Raw genomic sequence first — 16069 nt, 5'->3', positions numbered from 1 at the left:
GTTTAGTGAAATTACGTAGCGTTTGTTATAAAAATAAAAAAATCACTACTTTATTTGGAATTTTTGAAGGTAGAGTCTGTATTTGGGTATACTTTTTACAAAGAATATTTAGAATTTGAATATATTTTGTCTGAATATGATTTAAGCCCTCAATTTTTAAAAAAAAAAACAAAAAAGAATCTAACTTGACTAGCTTAATCGTGCGTACAATTTTCTTTTAACTTGACACCTTTTTTTTTTGTTGGTGGTGTGAGTTTCTTAAAAAAAGTAGCCAAGAGGATGAATCTTGCAACTTTTTGGATAGTGTAAGGGTGTTTATTGTTTAATTGTATAATACAAGGATGTACTTTAGGTTTAAGTCATACTTCATGGTTTTAGCCAAAAAAAAAACCTTCATTTTTCATTTTCTCGTTCTTTTTTTCTATTAGAGAAGTTCTTTAAAATATATATATATATATATATTCTTCACCTTTTTCATATAACATGATATGTTCTTCATTTTGATGAACATAAAAGATATAGTCTTCAAAGATTTATTACAGAGAGACGTTCACATTAATTTAGTACAAGTTCATCAAAATAAAAAAGGGAACTTAATTATGTCGAAAGAAATATCAAGAGAGGTGATCATACTAGTATAAAGTTTGAAAGATTCCAATAATTAACATATTGTTTTGATTTAATACTCAAAAATTTTGTCATGCTTGAAAGGTATATCACTTATGGTACATTGTTCATAGCTATTAGATATTGTTGTGCTTAAAAATCTCTATATAATATAAGCTAGATGTTAAAAAAGTGAAGATGCACCTCTGTTTGGCCAATGATTCTATTCATCTTAATTTTCCTCAATCTTTTTTATTATTTTTCATATTATTCTACTTATTTATTACTCCCTCCGTTTTAAAAATAATGACTCTATTTCCTTTTTAGTCTGTTTCAAAAGAATGACCCCTTTCCTTTTTTAGCAACACTTTAACTTTAATTTTTCACGTGGCATGTTTAAGACCACAAGATTAAAGGGCATTTTGGTACATTTGACATAACTTTAATTTGAAACCATAAGATTAAAAAGTCTTCTTTATTTTCTTAAACTTCGTTCCAAGTCAAACTAGGTCATTCTTTTTTAAACGGAGAAAGTATTTTACATGAAATAAATATATCAATTACTACTCCTCTATTTTTTTAATATTTAAATGTCTCAAAAATTATTTACACTCATTATTATAAAAAGGGAAAAGGGTAAAAAATGCTTTTAAACTATGTCGAAGGAACAAAAATGTCATCCGTTCTTAATTTGACTTTAAAATGTCCTTACCATTAATACTTTAGTTAAAATATCTTTGCAGTAAATACTTTTCAAAAATGTCCTTTTTTCGAAGAAATATATTCTTTTTTCTTTTATATACATCTTCTTCCTAATTAAAAAATTATTAAAGAACACTATTCTTGTTTACTTTCTTCTAAAATCATATAACAAATAAAATTTAGAAAATATTATTTTTTCTTCTTAATGAATGTGTTGAAAATAATATTATATTTATTTGAAAAATGACCATTTTGACTCATTAAATAACAATAAGTGTATTTTTGGATCAAAGTATTGACAGTAACGCTATTTTTGAGTCAAACTACAAACAAAGGGCATTTTTGGATCAAAATATTGACTATAAGAGCATTTTTTTAACCAAAATATTAGCGGTAAGGACATTATTGAGTTAAATTAGAAACGAATGACATTTTTATTTTTTTCACATAATTTAAAAGCATTTTTAACCCTTTTCCAAAAAAATTAAAGTCTCAATATTTACTATTTCAAGATATTTGTCTCTTTTTTTTTTTCCTGTTTCAATTTTGCTAAACACAATGGAGTAGTACAAAAAAGAGAAGAAGTCGATTTGCTTGCTTCCCTAATAAAGTTTAAACACCCAATAAACGTTTAATAGCTCATGAGTTTTAAATTTGTCTTCATTTTCTATTTTTTATTTATTTAAAATAATTTACCTCCACAATTCATACCTATTGAACTTCTACTTTACTTAATATTATTAATCGTTTTTAAAAAAATTCATATGGATAACCTTCTTACAATTTAATTTAAAAATTTAAGATATCTTCTGATATCTTTCAAATTCAAATTTTTTGTTTCATAAAAAAACTACTTAAGATTATTATTTTTATTCCATATTAGAAATAGTGATATTCTATATTATTATTATAGTATCAAATTTATACTAATTTAGTTTGATTCCATGCACGACAAAAAAAAAACTCAACTTGCCAATAGATTTTACTAACAATTTAAGTTGGTTAGTATTCTACTAACAAATTACCAACATATTTCTAACTGAATTATATTTTAAAACTTAACAACGAAATTCTAACAGATTACCAACCAAAATCTTATTAGGTATTTTAGTTGGTAAATACGGCAGAAAAAAATGGCACTAAATTTAGCAACATTCGATCAATGTATTACCAACTGAAATATTACTAATGCACACGTTTTGTTAGTAATATTACCCACAAAGTATATATCGATTGGTAAATATGACCAAAAAAATTGTTTATATAGTTTATTAACATATTACCAATGAATTACTAACCAAACATTTACCAATGACAAGATTTTGTTGCTAAATTTATCAACCAAATAAGAATATGTTGGTAAATTGGTAGAGAAATGTAATTTATTTGTTGGTAAACTTGCCAACTAATATCCAATTAGTTGAAAATTTTACCAATGAATAAAAATTGTACTTAATAAGTTACTAACATCAGTAATATACCAACCGATTATTAATTCATTCATAAAATTTATCAAAATATTAATTATTAGTTGGTAATATTACAAATGAATGTTTAGTTGGACAGTAACTATTACCAACTCAGATAAAATTTCTTGGTAAATTATTAATTACTAACTTATATTTGAATATTTGGTAAATTCACCAATTGAAGTTAAATTATTTGGTAAACAGTGCTGGTGTTTGATGCTTTCATATTCAATTTATGTCATTAGGCGTTTTAATTTTAAATTTTAATCAAAACTTGACTTTGTTCAATATTTTTGATAAACATGCTCAGATTAGAACTCCATTAGTATCATTAGTTTCGAAAGGTCATTTTTTATGTAATAGGAAGGTTGGGTGTTTTAAATCTTACGTTTTGATCAAAATTTGACTTTGGTCAATATTTTATGAACGTGCTCAGGTGAGAATTATGTGAGCGTAAGTAACTCTAAAGATCATTTTTTATCTAGTAGGATGGTTGGTTCGGATTTTGAGGCTCTCATTTTTATGTGTGCCATTAGGTGTTTTAGCTTATAAAGTTTGGTCAAAATTTAACTTTGGTCAGTATGTTTGATAAACATGCTTAGATGAGAATTCGTCAGTGCAGTTATATGCGAAAGGGCATTTTTGATGTATTAAGATAGAGAGTTCGGGTTTTGACACTTCCCTTTTTAGTTTGTACCGTTAGGCGTTTTAACTTTTGGCCAAAATTTGACTTTGCTTAACATTTTTAATAAACATGCTTTGATGAGAATTTCGTCAGCGCGATTAGTTTTGAAAGGTCATTTTATATCTAATAGGATGGTTGGTTCAGATTTTGAGGCTTCCATTTTTAGTTTATGCTATTAGACGTTTAAGCTTTTACTTTTGGCCAAAATTTAGTTTTGGTCAATATTTTCACTAAACGTGCTCAAATTAATATTTTTGATATAATGATATGTGTCACGTTGAGATTAATTTAACTTGTTGTCATAAATTTTGCATGTTTCATTCAAATATGATTTATAAATTGATATTAATATTTTTGAATTTATATTCGTGCTCTTAGATTTTTAAATGCGATAAATTAATAAATATTTTACTATTGAATAATCATTCAGTCAATAATATTTTGAACATATTGTCAATCAATTACTAACCTAATATTGAACTTGAATGATATATTCCCCATCAAAATAACAATCAATTAGTAAATTTATTAAAAAATAAATAATCATACTAATGTATTTAAAAATTAATACCAACAAGGGTTGTGGTATAGTGGTAAGTATTCCTCCATACTTAACCAAGAGGTCTCGAGTTCAATGGTGTTTACCAACTAATTTGAGCAACCATTAATATAAGTTGGCATTTGGTTGATAATTTAATTTGATCAATGATTTATTTTTTTTTTTGATAATTGGAGTTTCTTTTGTAGTGATGAAAAGGCTCTTGAATGTGGATAGAAGGGTTGTCGGGTAAAATTGCTCAAAAATAATTGCTTTAACTATGTAAAAAATCATTTTTGCTTTTGCGATTAAGGACTTAACAAAATTGTGTTGTTATTTTTCTCTTTTTGCTTTAGTTTTTCATATGTTCTCTGTATATCTTTTTTAAAGGGATAATGCCCAAGTACCCCTCAATCTATGCCCGAAATCTGAGAGACACACTTATACTATACTAAGGTCCTATTACCCCCCAGAACTTATTTTATTATCAATTTTTTACCCCTTTTCGACCTACGTGGCACTATCTTGTGGGCCCAACGATTATTGACTTTTTTTTTCAAACTAGTGCCATGTATGCTAAAAATGGGTAGAAAATTACTTATAAAATAAGTTTAGGGGGGTAATAGGACCTTAGTATAGTATAAGTGTGTCTCTGAGATTTCGGGCATAGGCTGAGGGGGTACTTGTGCATTATCCTTTTTTTAAATTTAGGTTCTTATCAATTCATTTAGGCTCAAATTAATTATTTTTAAGTTTTAACCAGAGACGAATCCAAGGTATGAATTACCTGGGTGCCAAGTAGACATATTGCTTAGACCACTAAATCGACCTTAGATTTCGATTCCGTACAAAATCCATAAGGCATAACCTTTTTTAAAATAATTTTACTAATATTATAAATATATATTATTCATTTATAATAGTTCTCGACCAGTTTACAAATTTTCAAAACTGTCAATTAGAACAAAATTACTTATATTTGTAAACATACCACTTACTAAGAAACAAACTAAACAAATCATTCGAATATCAATCACCACTCTTATTTTATATTTCATTTTTTATCTACTTCACGAAAGAAAATATTTCACAATTGCGATAGCTATAAAAAAAATATTTACTTCATCAATTTTAAAAAGATTAAGTAATAGAAATATTTTTTATTTCATTAGGAAAAGAGGATTTTATCATATCTAAATAAAAATTAAAGATGAAGTTACTATAATATTATTTATGGAAAAAAGCATAAAATACCCTCAAAGTATTGGAAATGGTACAAAATTATCCTTCATCCACCTATTGGCTCCATAATACCCTTTCCACCCACCTATTGAGTCCAAAATATCCTTGTCATCCACCTTTTGGTTCAAAGTTGACCACTTATTTAACGGTTTTATATTTAAACTATTTAAATATATTTTTAAATACGTGGCGCTCAACTATTGTTTTAATTTAACTTATTAGTATAAATTATAAATCAATCCACTACCCACCCGTTACTAACTAAACCCACCAAATTAATAAACCCGTCATAATATTAATGCAACAACAAAAAAGCTACTGCCAATTGACTATTTTTAAAAATTTGAGACGAAAATATCTATAGAAGTAAATTATCATACATTCAAGTGTTTAAATAAAAATTATCGACAAATTTAAAAGTCTGACTATGTTCATCTCAATCATTCTTATGTCTCAATTATGTGATGTTACTTCATAGGTAACTTTTTTAAAAAAATAATATATCAAAGATTTTAAAACAAATGATAATTATTTATAAAAGTATATTTTAAAAAAGTGCATAAATTAATTCGGGATATATTAATTCTTTACATTTAATCGTAAATATCTAATTCAATCTTGAAAGACTATTGAAAGTGTCCTCCTAAATAAACGACTCAACATAAATTTAATTGGAGCTTTGATTCGGACTCGAATAATTTTTTATGTCATTTTCAGGAATCTACAATTTCATCGTGTTTTAGTAGTGTTTATTTCGATTTTGATATAGTAGTTGGATTATTAATTGGGTGGGGTTTAGTTAGTAATGAGTGGGTAATGAGTTGGTTTATAAATGATATAAATAAATTAAATTATAATCAATAGTTGAGCATCAAGTATTTTAAAAAATATTTAAATAGTTTAAATTTAAAATCATTAAATAAGTGGTCAATTTTGAACTCAAAGGATGACAAGGATATTTTGGAGTCAATAGGTGGATAAAAAAGGCATTTTGGAGCCAATAGGTGGATGAAGGGTAATTTTGTACCGTTTTTAATACTTTAAGGATATTTTAGATCCTTTTCCGTATTATTTATAAAGTACATAACATTACTCTGTTTAAATTAGAAAACAAGATTAAGAAAAGTATTACTATTTCCACTTTTTTTTTTAGCTAAAAAGATTTCAAAAGAAAAGAAACAAGAAAGGGATTCTTTAAAAATCATAATTTTATTTTAAAAATAATAATATTCATTAGAAAATTTAATTTTTGATACAATAAAGTACGTAGCAACAGGAATATTTTTAGGATCAAACTATTAATAGCGGAGAGTGAAGATATTTTTAGAACAAATTATTTATACAAAATATCTTTATTTAATGTATCATAATATTAAGCTATTTTTAACTCTTCTCTATTAAATAAATAACTAATAACACATTATGAAAAAATCAAATATTTATAAATTAAATTAGTGAACGATAATTACTAATTAAAACTAAGCCAACTAGAATTAAAGAGAAAAAAGGAAATATAATCTTCAAAATATGTTTTGTTGAAGCACAATTCCTCATCGAGGTTCTTTTTAATAAAAGTTGCTTCCGAGATTCAATTCCGGGTCTAGAAGGAGGAGAGTCTCGCTCTTTTACCAGTGGTACCACAACACCTTTTGGTTATGTGGATGCCATTTGCTTATTTATACACATTGTACATATATACACCTATATGTATGTCACATCTCGATCGAAACTCATGGGTGGCGTGACACCCTCACAAGTCTTAGTAGAGATTCGCCTCTGATTTTAACTTTATCATAATACAGTTGATTACGTTAATATACGTTCAAATTTTACTATTCATGGCTCAAAATAAAGAAATGCATATTAATATATTGAAATACACACATTTTAGATATTTCTTATATGAAGAATCATTTATATTTTCTTTAAATTTGTTCTTTCTTTTACTTTAAAAGAATTATCAGAATTATGTAAGATATATATAAAAAAAGAATAGAAAATTATTTAGGCAATGATGAAAACAAGAGAAATATATTTATTTAGACGATGATGAATAAGAGAAAAAACAAATATAATGAAAGGATCAAATACCCAAAAAATAATAATAGAAATACTTATCTTTTTCTCCTCCTATTTTTGTCACTTTTTTATTCTAATGAAAGGAAGATTCATCGTACAGTAAATTTATCATTTAACAAAAATAAGAAAAAAATCAAGTCCTTAAATATGTTTATTTAAATTATATGTATTATCATCATAATGTATGGATTTTTTTTCCCTTAATGAATTAGTCTTTTAATTTTGAAAATCTTTGATAATAAAATATAATTCACTTAAGCTCTAATTCTACAAAAATATTTTGTATCGTAATATCTATCATTTTCTTATTTCTACAGTTGGTTTTTTATTTAATTTCCTTGTATCATATTAATTTTAAAAATAAATTTACATGTATTTGCCATGGCTGCGTGAAGCGTTATCTAATTCCCCTAATATCTAATAATTTGTGGTTTGTCATTCAAGAAAGTTGTAAGTACGTCTGTATATATATATATATATATTTTCTTTGCGAACACAATATGAATGAATAATTGAATAGTTTTGAACAAAGTAAATTACAAATATGTTTTTCTTTCTTCGTAATTTTTATATTAAAGTAGGATAATTAAGTTATCAACTTTTTGAATCAGATTTTATAATTTTAACTCTTATTTTTATTTAAAAATTAACATTATTTATAGAATTATATTTTCAATTCATATAATAATTCTCAATAAAATGATGTCTTCAATGTTGAATTGATAAAATCTTGCTTAAAAATAATATTTAAAAAAGTATATGAAAAATCATTTATAAAAAAAGATACTAAATAAGAATATACATCTAAAAAATAAAAAATAAAAATAAATACAAATAATTTTTTAAAAAAATTTAAAAGTCTAATTAAAATTTCATTTTAGGCCTTGAAGTATATTAAATTGCCCCTCATGATTATAAATTTATACAAACAAAAATCTGAAAATCCGATAACGTTTTAATCAATTTAGAGCTTATTTGGATAAGCAAAAAAAAATAGTTTTTACGTTAAAAAATAAAAATGTAAAACTTTTAATGACTTTCAAAAAAAGAATCCCTTTTTAAATTTTTTTAAGTCATTTTAAATTTATTTTAAGTTATTTTTAACGTTATTAAACATTTAAAAAAAAATAAAAGTAACATAAAAAATAAATCTAACCAACTTTTATATAAATCTAAAATAGACATTCAAATATATATTTTAAAACCATTGACACCCCCGCCTACCCCCTTTTTTTCACTTTTTAAAATCCTAAAGGAAAATAAATCAAAAACAAAGAAAAATAAATAAAATAAGCAGCTTGAAAATTAGATTATCTCCGGGAACTACTCAACATGTTAACTAAATTATAGCAACACTGTACACATAATTTAATATTACAGTATATCATTGTGAAGGAAAAAATAAATTCGAACAGCAACATTCAACTGAAATTGGAGATTTTTTTCACTAATAAATGAAACTTAGGAGATAACCTAAGGTGATTACACCTAAGCAAAAAGTTCATCGATCTATCACTCCAGAAAAAAAAATCAATCAAAGGACTAAATGAAATATACAAAATTAAATAGTCACCATGATTACAAATTAGTTGTAGGGCGTGTTTTCAGCGATTTGCAGTTGCGATTTGCGCTAGCGATTGCAAATTGCAACGTACAATTGTATCAACGAATACACACGTTTCTTCCTTTGTATTCCCTGTTGGAATATCTACTACGTACGATTCCACCACCACTGTTCCGTTTTCATCATCCGCCGGATGCAGCGTCGTCACCGATCTGTAATTGTTCAGCCTGTGATCTCCGCCGACGACGCTGAAACTGATCACGTGTTCCTTATCGTCTAAGATTTCCAATCTCTCCGTGCTAGAGGCGGCTGGGAGGCCGGAAATTACCTGAACCTCCCTTAATGTGCCGACGTTCCCGTCTCCGACGATGACGTGGCAGCTTTTGAGAAAATGCTTATACGCTTGCGGGTTGTCGAATCGGCGGACTAGTGACCATACGGCGTGGATCGGGGCGGAGATCGTCTGCACCACGGCAGAGCAGCACTGGTTGGGGCTTACAGCGTGGGTGTGGTAATGTAAGTGATTATTAGGGACGGAGAACTGCACCGGGATAATACATGTCGGTTGAGGCGGTTTGTGGAAGTTTCCGGCGAGAGTGGTGGTGGTTGTGGGGTTGATTCTCTGCAGCTGAACTGAACAAGGCATTTTTATTACTCTCTTATTCTCCAAAGGAGAGAGGTGAGGATGTAGTCTTCTTTACAAATACAAATGGTGATAGATGCATATATATATATATATATATATAAAATGCATATAAAGAGAAAATTGATATGTTCTATTAAATATTAGTCGGTTACAATTTAAGGTGACATATATGATACAATAATAAGAACTATTTTATAATATTTTGAAACCTCTAATGTAATATAAAGTTTATTCTTTGTTTGTAGTTAATGTCTTAATTATTTTTAAGTTTCTTTAAAATATTATATATATTCAAATTCTAATAGATTTTTTTTGATAAAACGTGATTTTTAATTAATAATTTAGATATGTGAGTCATTTTTGTAACGATAGAGTTATATGTGAGTCATTTTAATAACAAATTTGAGATATATATTATGTCATTTTACATATTTGGTCTTGCAAATGAATCTTACTATCACTCATATTTTGGCCTATAAAAAAAAAAGCAAACATGCATATGAGGAGGCATGTTAAAAATATAATTACTTTTAATTTTTAGATGAAATAATAACAAACTTCAATAACTTAAATTAAAAGTAAGGTCTAACTAATATTGAAACAAGTGTTAAAGAAATTTTATTCTTTAAAAATGCTACTTTAATTTATTTTTTTAAATGTCACTTTTGTAAAAAAAGAAATAAGTAATTTATTTTTAAAAATATTTTCTTAAATATACTTTCCGTAATGATAAACTGTGGCCTAGTTGTGTTAGTTTAATCTTTCCTAGAAATAGAGAGATGTTTTTTCATGCAACTTGCATACAACTCATCTAAACAGAGTCTCTATAATTAAACTGCCCTCGTCTATTCCTATAATTACGTAATCTGCCTTCGTTAACGAAAATGACGTAATAGCCCTTGGATCTTGTTCTACAAAAGGCTACAAAGTAGCCACGTCACTCTTAAGCGGTTCCGCGTCCTAGCGGCCTGCGAAATATACGCAATTGTAACGAGGCCATCGTAAGATAAAATGTGTCAGTATTGTAATACTATAAAAAAATATTATGTATGTAGTTTTAAATTTATAAATTTTATTTTGAATTTATTATTAAAATTTAAAAATTGACGTTTTAAATTCAAACTATGTAATTAGGACGAGGGGAAAATATTCGTTGATAATAAGGTTTTTGAAATTTATGATACTAAATACTATTTATTAATGACAAGAGAACTAGTTGGTGATGTATTGGTATGTTCGATTTAATTTTGAATTTTATCAATTTGATTTATTGGCTATTAATTTCTAGTCATATTAAATTATTATAATGCTATTAAGATATTGATTTATTTGTTATTAGTTCAATTATTAAAAATTCATAAAAAAGAATGATTGAGAATCACTTGGAAATATAGTGACATTATAAAAATACTGTGAATTACATGAGGATTTTTCTGAGTATTAGTATGAAAATTCTCAGGAAACTTATTTTCCTGCAAATATTCGTACTAATTTCCAAATAAATCCCCATATAATTTACAGTTTTCTTGTAGTGTGATAAATCAAATAAACCTACATATACATGAATTGATAGATTACATCTTGTTCAAAAGCAACATTGACACATTGTTAAATAATCGAAACTATAAGACAATCAAAAATTAAAATATGAAACTAAACCCTAAGTCATGAATTTTGTATATTGAATAGTATAAACATAACATGTTACTTTACAATAAAGTTGTTGATTAATTAAAAAAACTCAAATCATTAAAAATAAATAACTCGATTATAAAAAAAATTAAAATCACTTATCGAAATCATTAAACTAATTATTCATCACCGATAAATCAATAACATTTTTTGAAATTATTATTTTTGATTCAATTTTAAACAACTTTAATCATAAATTAAAATGTCTTGACTAGTTTAAAAGATCATTTAATGTAGTTGAAATAACTCAATTTAATTATAAAATTTGTATAGTTCATTCTTTAACCGAATAATGAAAACATTCTTGTAAAGAGATTAGAGATTACAGAAAACTTGTATTATGAACTTGAACTAGAAGCACTTATGCTGCAACAAGTTTTAATTTAATTCAAACTGAAAAGAATATGAACAAGTGGTGCAAAACTATTATGTAGGATGAGGCTCATTACTCAAATTGTTATATAATACAATAAAATGGCTCATTTTCTTACTTGAGCTATCAATTATAAATTCTTAGAATATGAAATTGATACTACTTGCAATTTAATTTTCTCTCATAAGTACAACTTTAACTTGGTTCCAATTTGCATAATGACGCCTTTTATCTCTATTTCCACCCCCTTTCCCTCAACTTGATTTTCTTTTATATATGATGTTTGATATTCTATCAATTTGAGATTTAGTTTATCTATATTTGTGTGGAAATTTCTCAATTAAGGCATAAAAAATGCAAGTGGTAATAAGCTTTAATTTAAAAAAGTATATATATATATATATATATATATATATATATATATATATATATATATATATATATATATATATATATATATATATATATATATATATATATATATATATATATATTATCGTAACTTTTCATAATTGAAAGTAAACAAGGATTTTTTTGTTTCTCACTCGATAATCTATATCCATATTAGAGTCAAATCAAGAAGTTTCATAATTAAAGTAAAGCGCTTCTTAAGGCGACTTCCTATCCAGAAGAATTTGAATTACTTTGATCCCTAGCAAAGACGAATTCCTATTCAGAGGGACTATAACTCGAGACCTCAAGATAAAAATTAACTAATAATATACTTGGTTGCTGGAAAACAAAGTTATTAAGATTGGTCTACTGAGAAAAAGTCTCTTCAATTTGAAAAGCCCAATGGTACACTTGCAGCTTCAGCAGACAGACCAACCACCATTCTAACTTTTTGCACAACTTGCAAGTATATACTTATCTAAAGCACGGATGTTTTGTCATGGCAAAATTTTTACTAGTAAAATTAAAGTCTTATCCATAAATAATTATATAGTTTTTTTTTTGTACATACTAATATTGGAATATTATTTCATCGATTTTGAATGCTTATTCATCACTTCGTGTTATCAACCACGTTGTTTAATGTGAGCATATATACTACAATTAGATTTAACCAGATTAATTCTATGTAGGACACTAGTTGATTGAGGGTGCATTTGGTATATAAGATTTTTTTATTTTTTTTAAAAAAAGAATTCATAGTTGATTGGCTTAAATATTTTATAAATTGTGTTCAACCAATTTATAACAAAACAACTTTGAAAAATATTTTTCATAAATCTTTTTCAACCTCACTAACAGTCTGGACCTAAGATCACCCGACCTTCAACTCTTGATCCTCATATGGGATTCGGCTTCTCAATTTGATCACAACTCTTGATTCTAACCCCGGAACCCCACTCACGACCTTGATCTAAGTTAGGTTATTAGACCAAAGTCAGGTTGAGGATCAAGTTCTTGATCAAGGATAGGTTCGGGGTCGACTCTGGTGTTGATGTTGGGGCTCAAGGCGATTGCCCGGGGTTTAGGGCCATGTTAAAGTGTGGTGATTCGAATCCATTGTCATAATATTTATTTAGATTATATTAAATGCCCTTAGAATGATATATTTTTTTGGGAAAATGCATAAGTACCCCCAACCTATGCCTGAATTCCAGAGACACACTTATACTATACTAAGATCCTATTATCCCCTGAACTTATTTTATAAATAACGTTATATCCCTTTTCGATTTACGTGGAACTTGAATATGTTATCCTAGACTTGTAAATAACTAAAAAGTTGTGTAATGTTTAGCAATAATATTATAATTGTTTATTTCATTTATATCTTTTATCTTGAAAAGTATATGGATACCTCAATGATCAATCATGAAGATATTTGTGTAATTAATAGTGGAACAACGCACGCCATATTCAAAGATGAGAAATGCTTCTCCTACTTGCTTAGAAGAAAAGCAAATGCTACTACAATTTCTGGTAATTAAAACTTAATAAAAGGCTCCGAAAGAGCTACTATATTTCTGTCTAAGGGGACAAACCTTGTCATAGAAGATGAATTGTTCTCTTCTAAATCCCCAACAAACCTGTTAAGTTTTAAATATTCGCCGAAATAGATATCATGTTGAGAGAATAAATGAAATGAATGTTAAATACTTTGGTATTAACAAGATTGCAGACCAGAAATATGTGTTGAAATTATTAACTTTATCTTCTGGCCTGTATTATGCAAAAATAAGTATAATTGAAGCACACTCTATCGTAAACCAGAAGTTTACTGACTTAAAGACTTTTGTCCTTTGGCATGACCGAATAGGTCATGCTGGATCAATAATGATGAGACGAATCATTGAAAACTCAAATTGACATCCATTAAAGAACCCGAAGACTTACAAATGATGAGTTTCCCTGTGCTGCTTGTTGTCAAGACAAATTGATTACTGGGTCATCACCAATGAAGGTTAACATCGAATCCCCTCAATTTTTAGAAAGAATACATGGGAATATTTTTGGACATATTCACCCATCTAGTGGGTTGTTTAGATATTTTATGGTCCTAATAGACGCATCTTTAAGATGGTCTCACGTGTGCCTCTTATCATCTCGTGACCTGGCATTTGCAAAATTATTGCCACAAATAATACGATTAAGAGCGCAATTTTCAGATTATCCCATTAAGGCAATTCGCCTTGATAATGCTGGCGAATTCACATCCCAAGCTTTTGATGCTTATTGTGTATCAGTAGGGATAAAAGTTGAACATCATGTAGCTCAAGTTCATACTCAAAATGGCCTTGTTGAGTCATTTATTAAGCGCCTACAATTGATAGCAAAACCTCTACTTATGAAAAGTGAGTTGTCCATTATTGTTTGGGTTCATGCTAACTTACATGCAGCATCACTTGTTTCAGACCGACTTGTTATAATAAATGCTCCCCATCACAATTGGTATTTGTTCATGAAACAAATATTGCTCATCTTCGAATTTTTGGATGTGTTGTATATGTGCTAGCAGCACCACCTCCGCGCACTAAGATGGGCCCTCAAAAAAGGTTAGGCATATATGTTGGGTTTGATTCACCCTCCATAATTCGCTACCTTGAGCCATTGACGAAAGATTTATTCACCGCAAGATTTGCAGATTGTTGGTTTGATGAAACAAATTTCCCAATTAGGGGGAGAGAAAAAGAAACTTAAAAAATGAAATTGCATGAAAAGTTTCATCACTATCTCATTTTGATCCACGTTCCTATGTCTGTGAACAAGAGGTCCAGAAGATCATCCATTTGCAAAACATAGAAAATCAAATGTCAAACGTATTTATCGATTTGAAAAGGACAACAAAGTCACATATTCCTGCAGTAAATGTGCCTATCCGAATTGATGTCCCAAAAGAACCATCTACAAGTGTCACGGCTTCTGAATCACAAATATTCCTCAAGCGTGGTAGACCATTGGGTTCAACAGATAAAATCTTAGTAAAAGAAGTACAAAAAAAATGACACTACAAAAGAATCTCACGAAGAATTGAAGATCTGATTAATCCTGATATTCTGAAGAGATTAGTGAATTCGAGACTCAAATGAATGAAGAACTCTTAATAAGTTCTACAGGTGATAGAATAAGTTTAGATTGACCAAAAATCATAGTGGATAATGTTTTCGCATATGATGTTTCACTTAACATTATGCAAAACAATGAGGATCTTGAACCTCTATCTGTTGAAGAATGTCGACAAAGATGTGATTGGCCAGAATGGCAAGAGGAAATTCAATCATAATTGAATTCACTTGCTAAAAGTGAGGTTTTTGGACCAGTAGTCCAAACGCCTAGTGATGTTAAAACAATTGGCTATAAATGGGTTTTTGTACGAAAAAGAAATGAGAGAAATAAGATTGTAAGATACAAGGCACTCTTTGTTGCACAAGGATTCTCTCAACGACCCGGTGTCGACTATGAAGAAACATATTCACCGGTGGATGCAATAACTTTTCGATATCTCATCGATTAACCTGTACATGAAAATATTGAAATACATCTTATGGAAGTAGTTACAACTTACATTTACGGTTCACTTGATAATGAAATTTATATGAAAGTTCTAGAAGAACTTAAAATGCCTGAATCATATCGTTCAAAATCTCATAAAATGTATTCATTCAGATTACAAAAGTCACTATATGGCTTAAAACAATCAGGACACATGTGGTATAATCCCCTCAATGAGTACTTGATAATAAAAGGTTATATAAACAATATCATTTGTCCTTGTATATTTATTAAGAAAACAACATTGGGGTTTGTTATTCTTGCTATTTATGTTGATGACATTAATCTCATTGGAACTCTAGAAGAGGTCCAAAAGGCAATTGAATATTTAAAGAAAGAAATTGAGATAAAATACCTTGGAAAGACAAAAATTTGTCTTGGACTACAAATAGAATATTTAGTAGACGAGGTCTTCATCCATCAATCTACCTATACTGAGAAAATCTTGAAACGATTTTACATGGACAAAGC

The 16069-nt window shown here is 27.9% G+C and overlaps 1 protein-coding gene across 1 annotated transcript; it reads right to left on the bottom strand.

Annotated features, from left to right (window-relative positions):
• Nucleotides 1-8741: 8741 nt before the first annotated feature.
• Nucleotides 8742-9613, bottom strand: LOC101256856 (abscisic acid receptor PYL4). The gene has a single exon (XM_004235184.5). It carries the CDS (start codon nt 9529-9531, stop codon nt 8926-8928), a length of 606 nt encoding a protein of 201 aa, XP_004235232.1. The 5' UTR covers nt 9532-9613; the 3' UTR covers nt 8742-8925.
• Between the last annotated feature and the right edge of the window lie 6456 nt (nt 9614-16069).

This window comes from Solanum lycopersicum, chromosome 3 (assembly GCF_036512215.1).
Source record: "Solanum lycopersicum chromosome 3, SLM_r2.1".
Lineage (NCBI taxonomy): Eukaryota > Viridiplantae > Streptophyta > Magnoliopsida > Solanales > Solanaceae > Solanum > Solanum lycopersicum.
This window is presented reverse-complemented; position numbering and strand designations above follow the sequence as displayed.

Bases quoted from the DNA above. Each gene is read 5' to 3' on its own strand.
- LOC101256856 (XM_004235184.5), bottom strand. From the start codon at position 9,531: ATGCCTTGTTCAGTTCAGCTGCAGAGAATCAACCCCACAACCACCACC.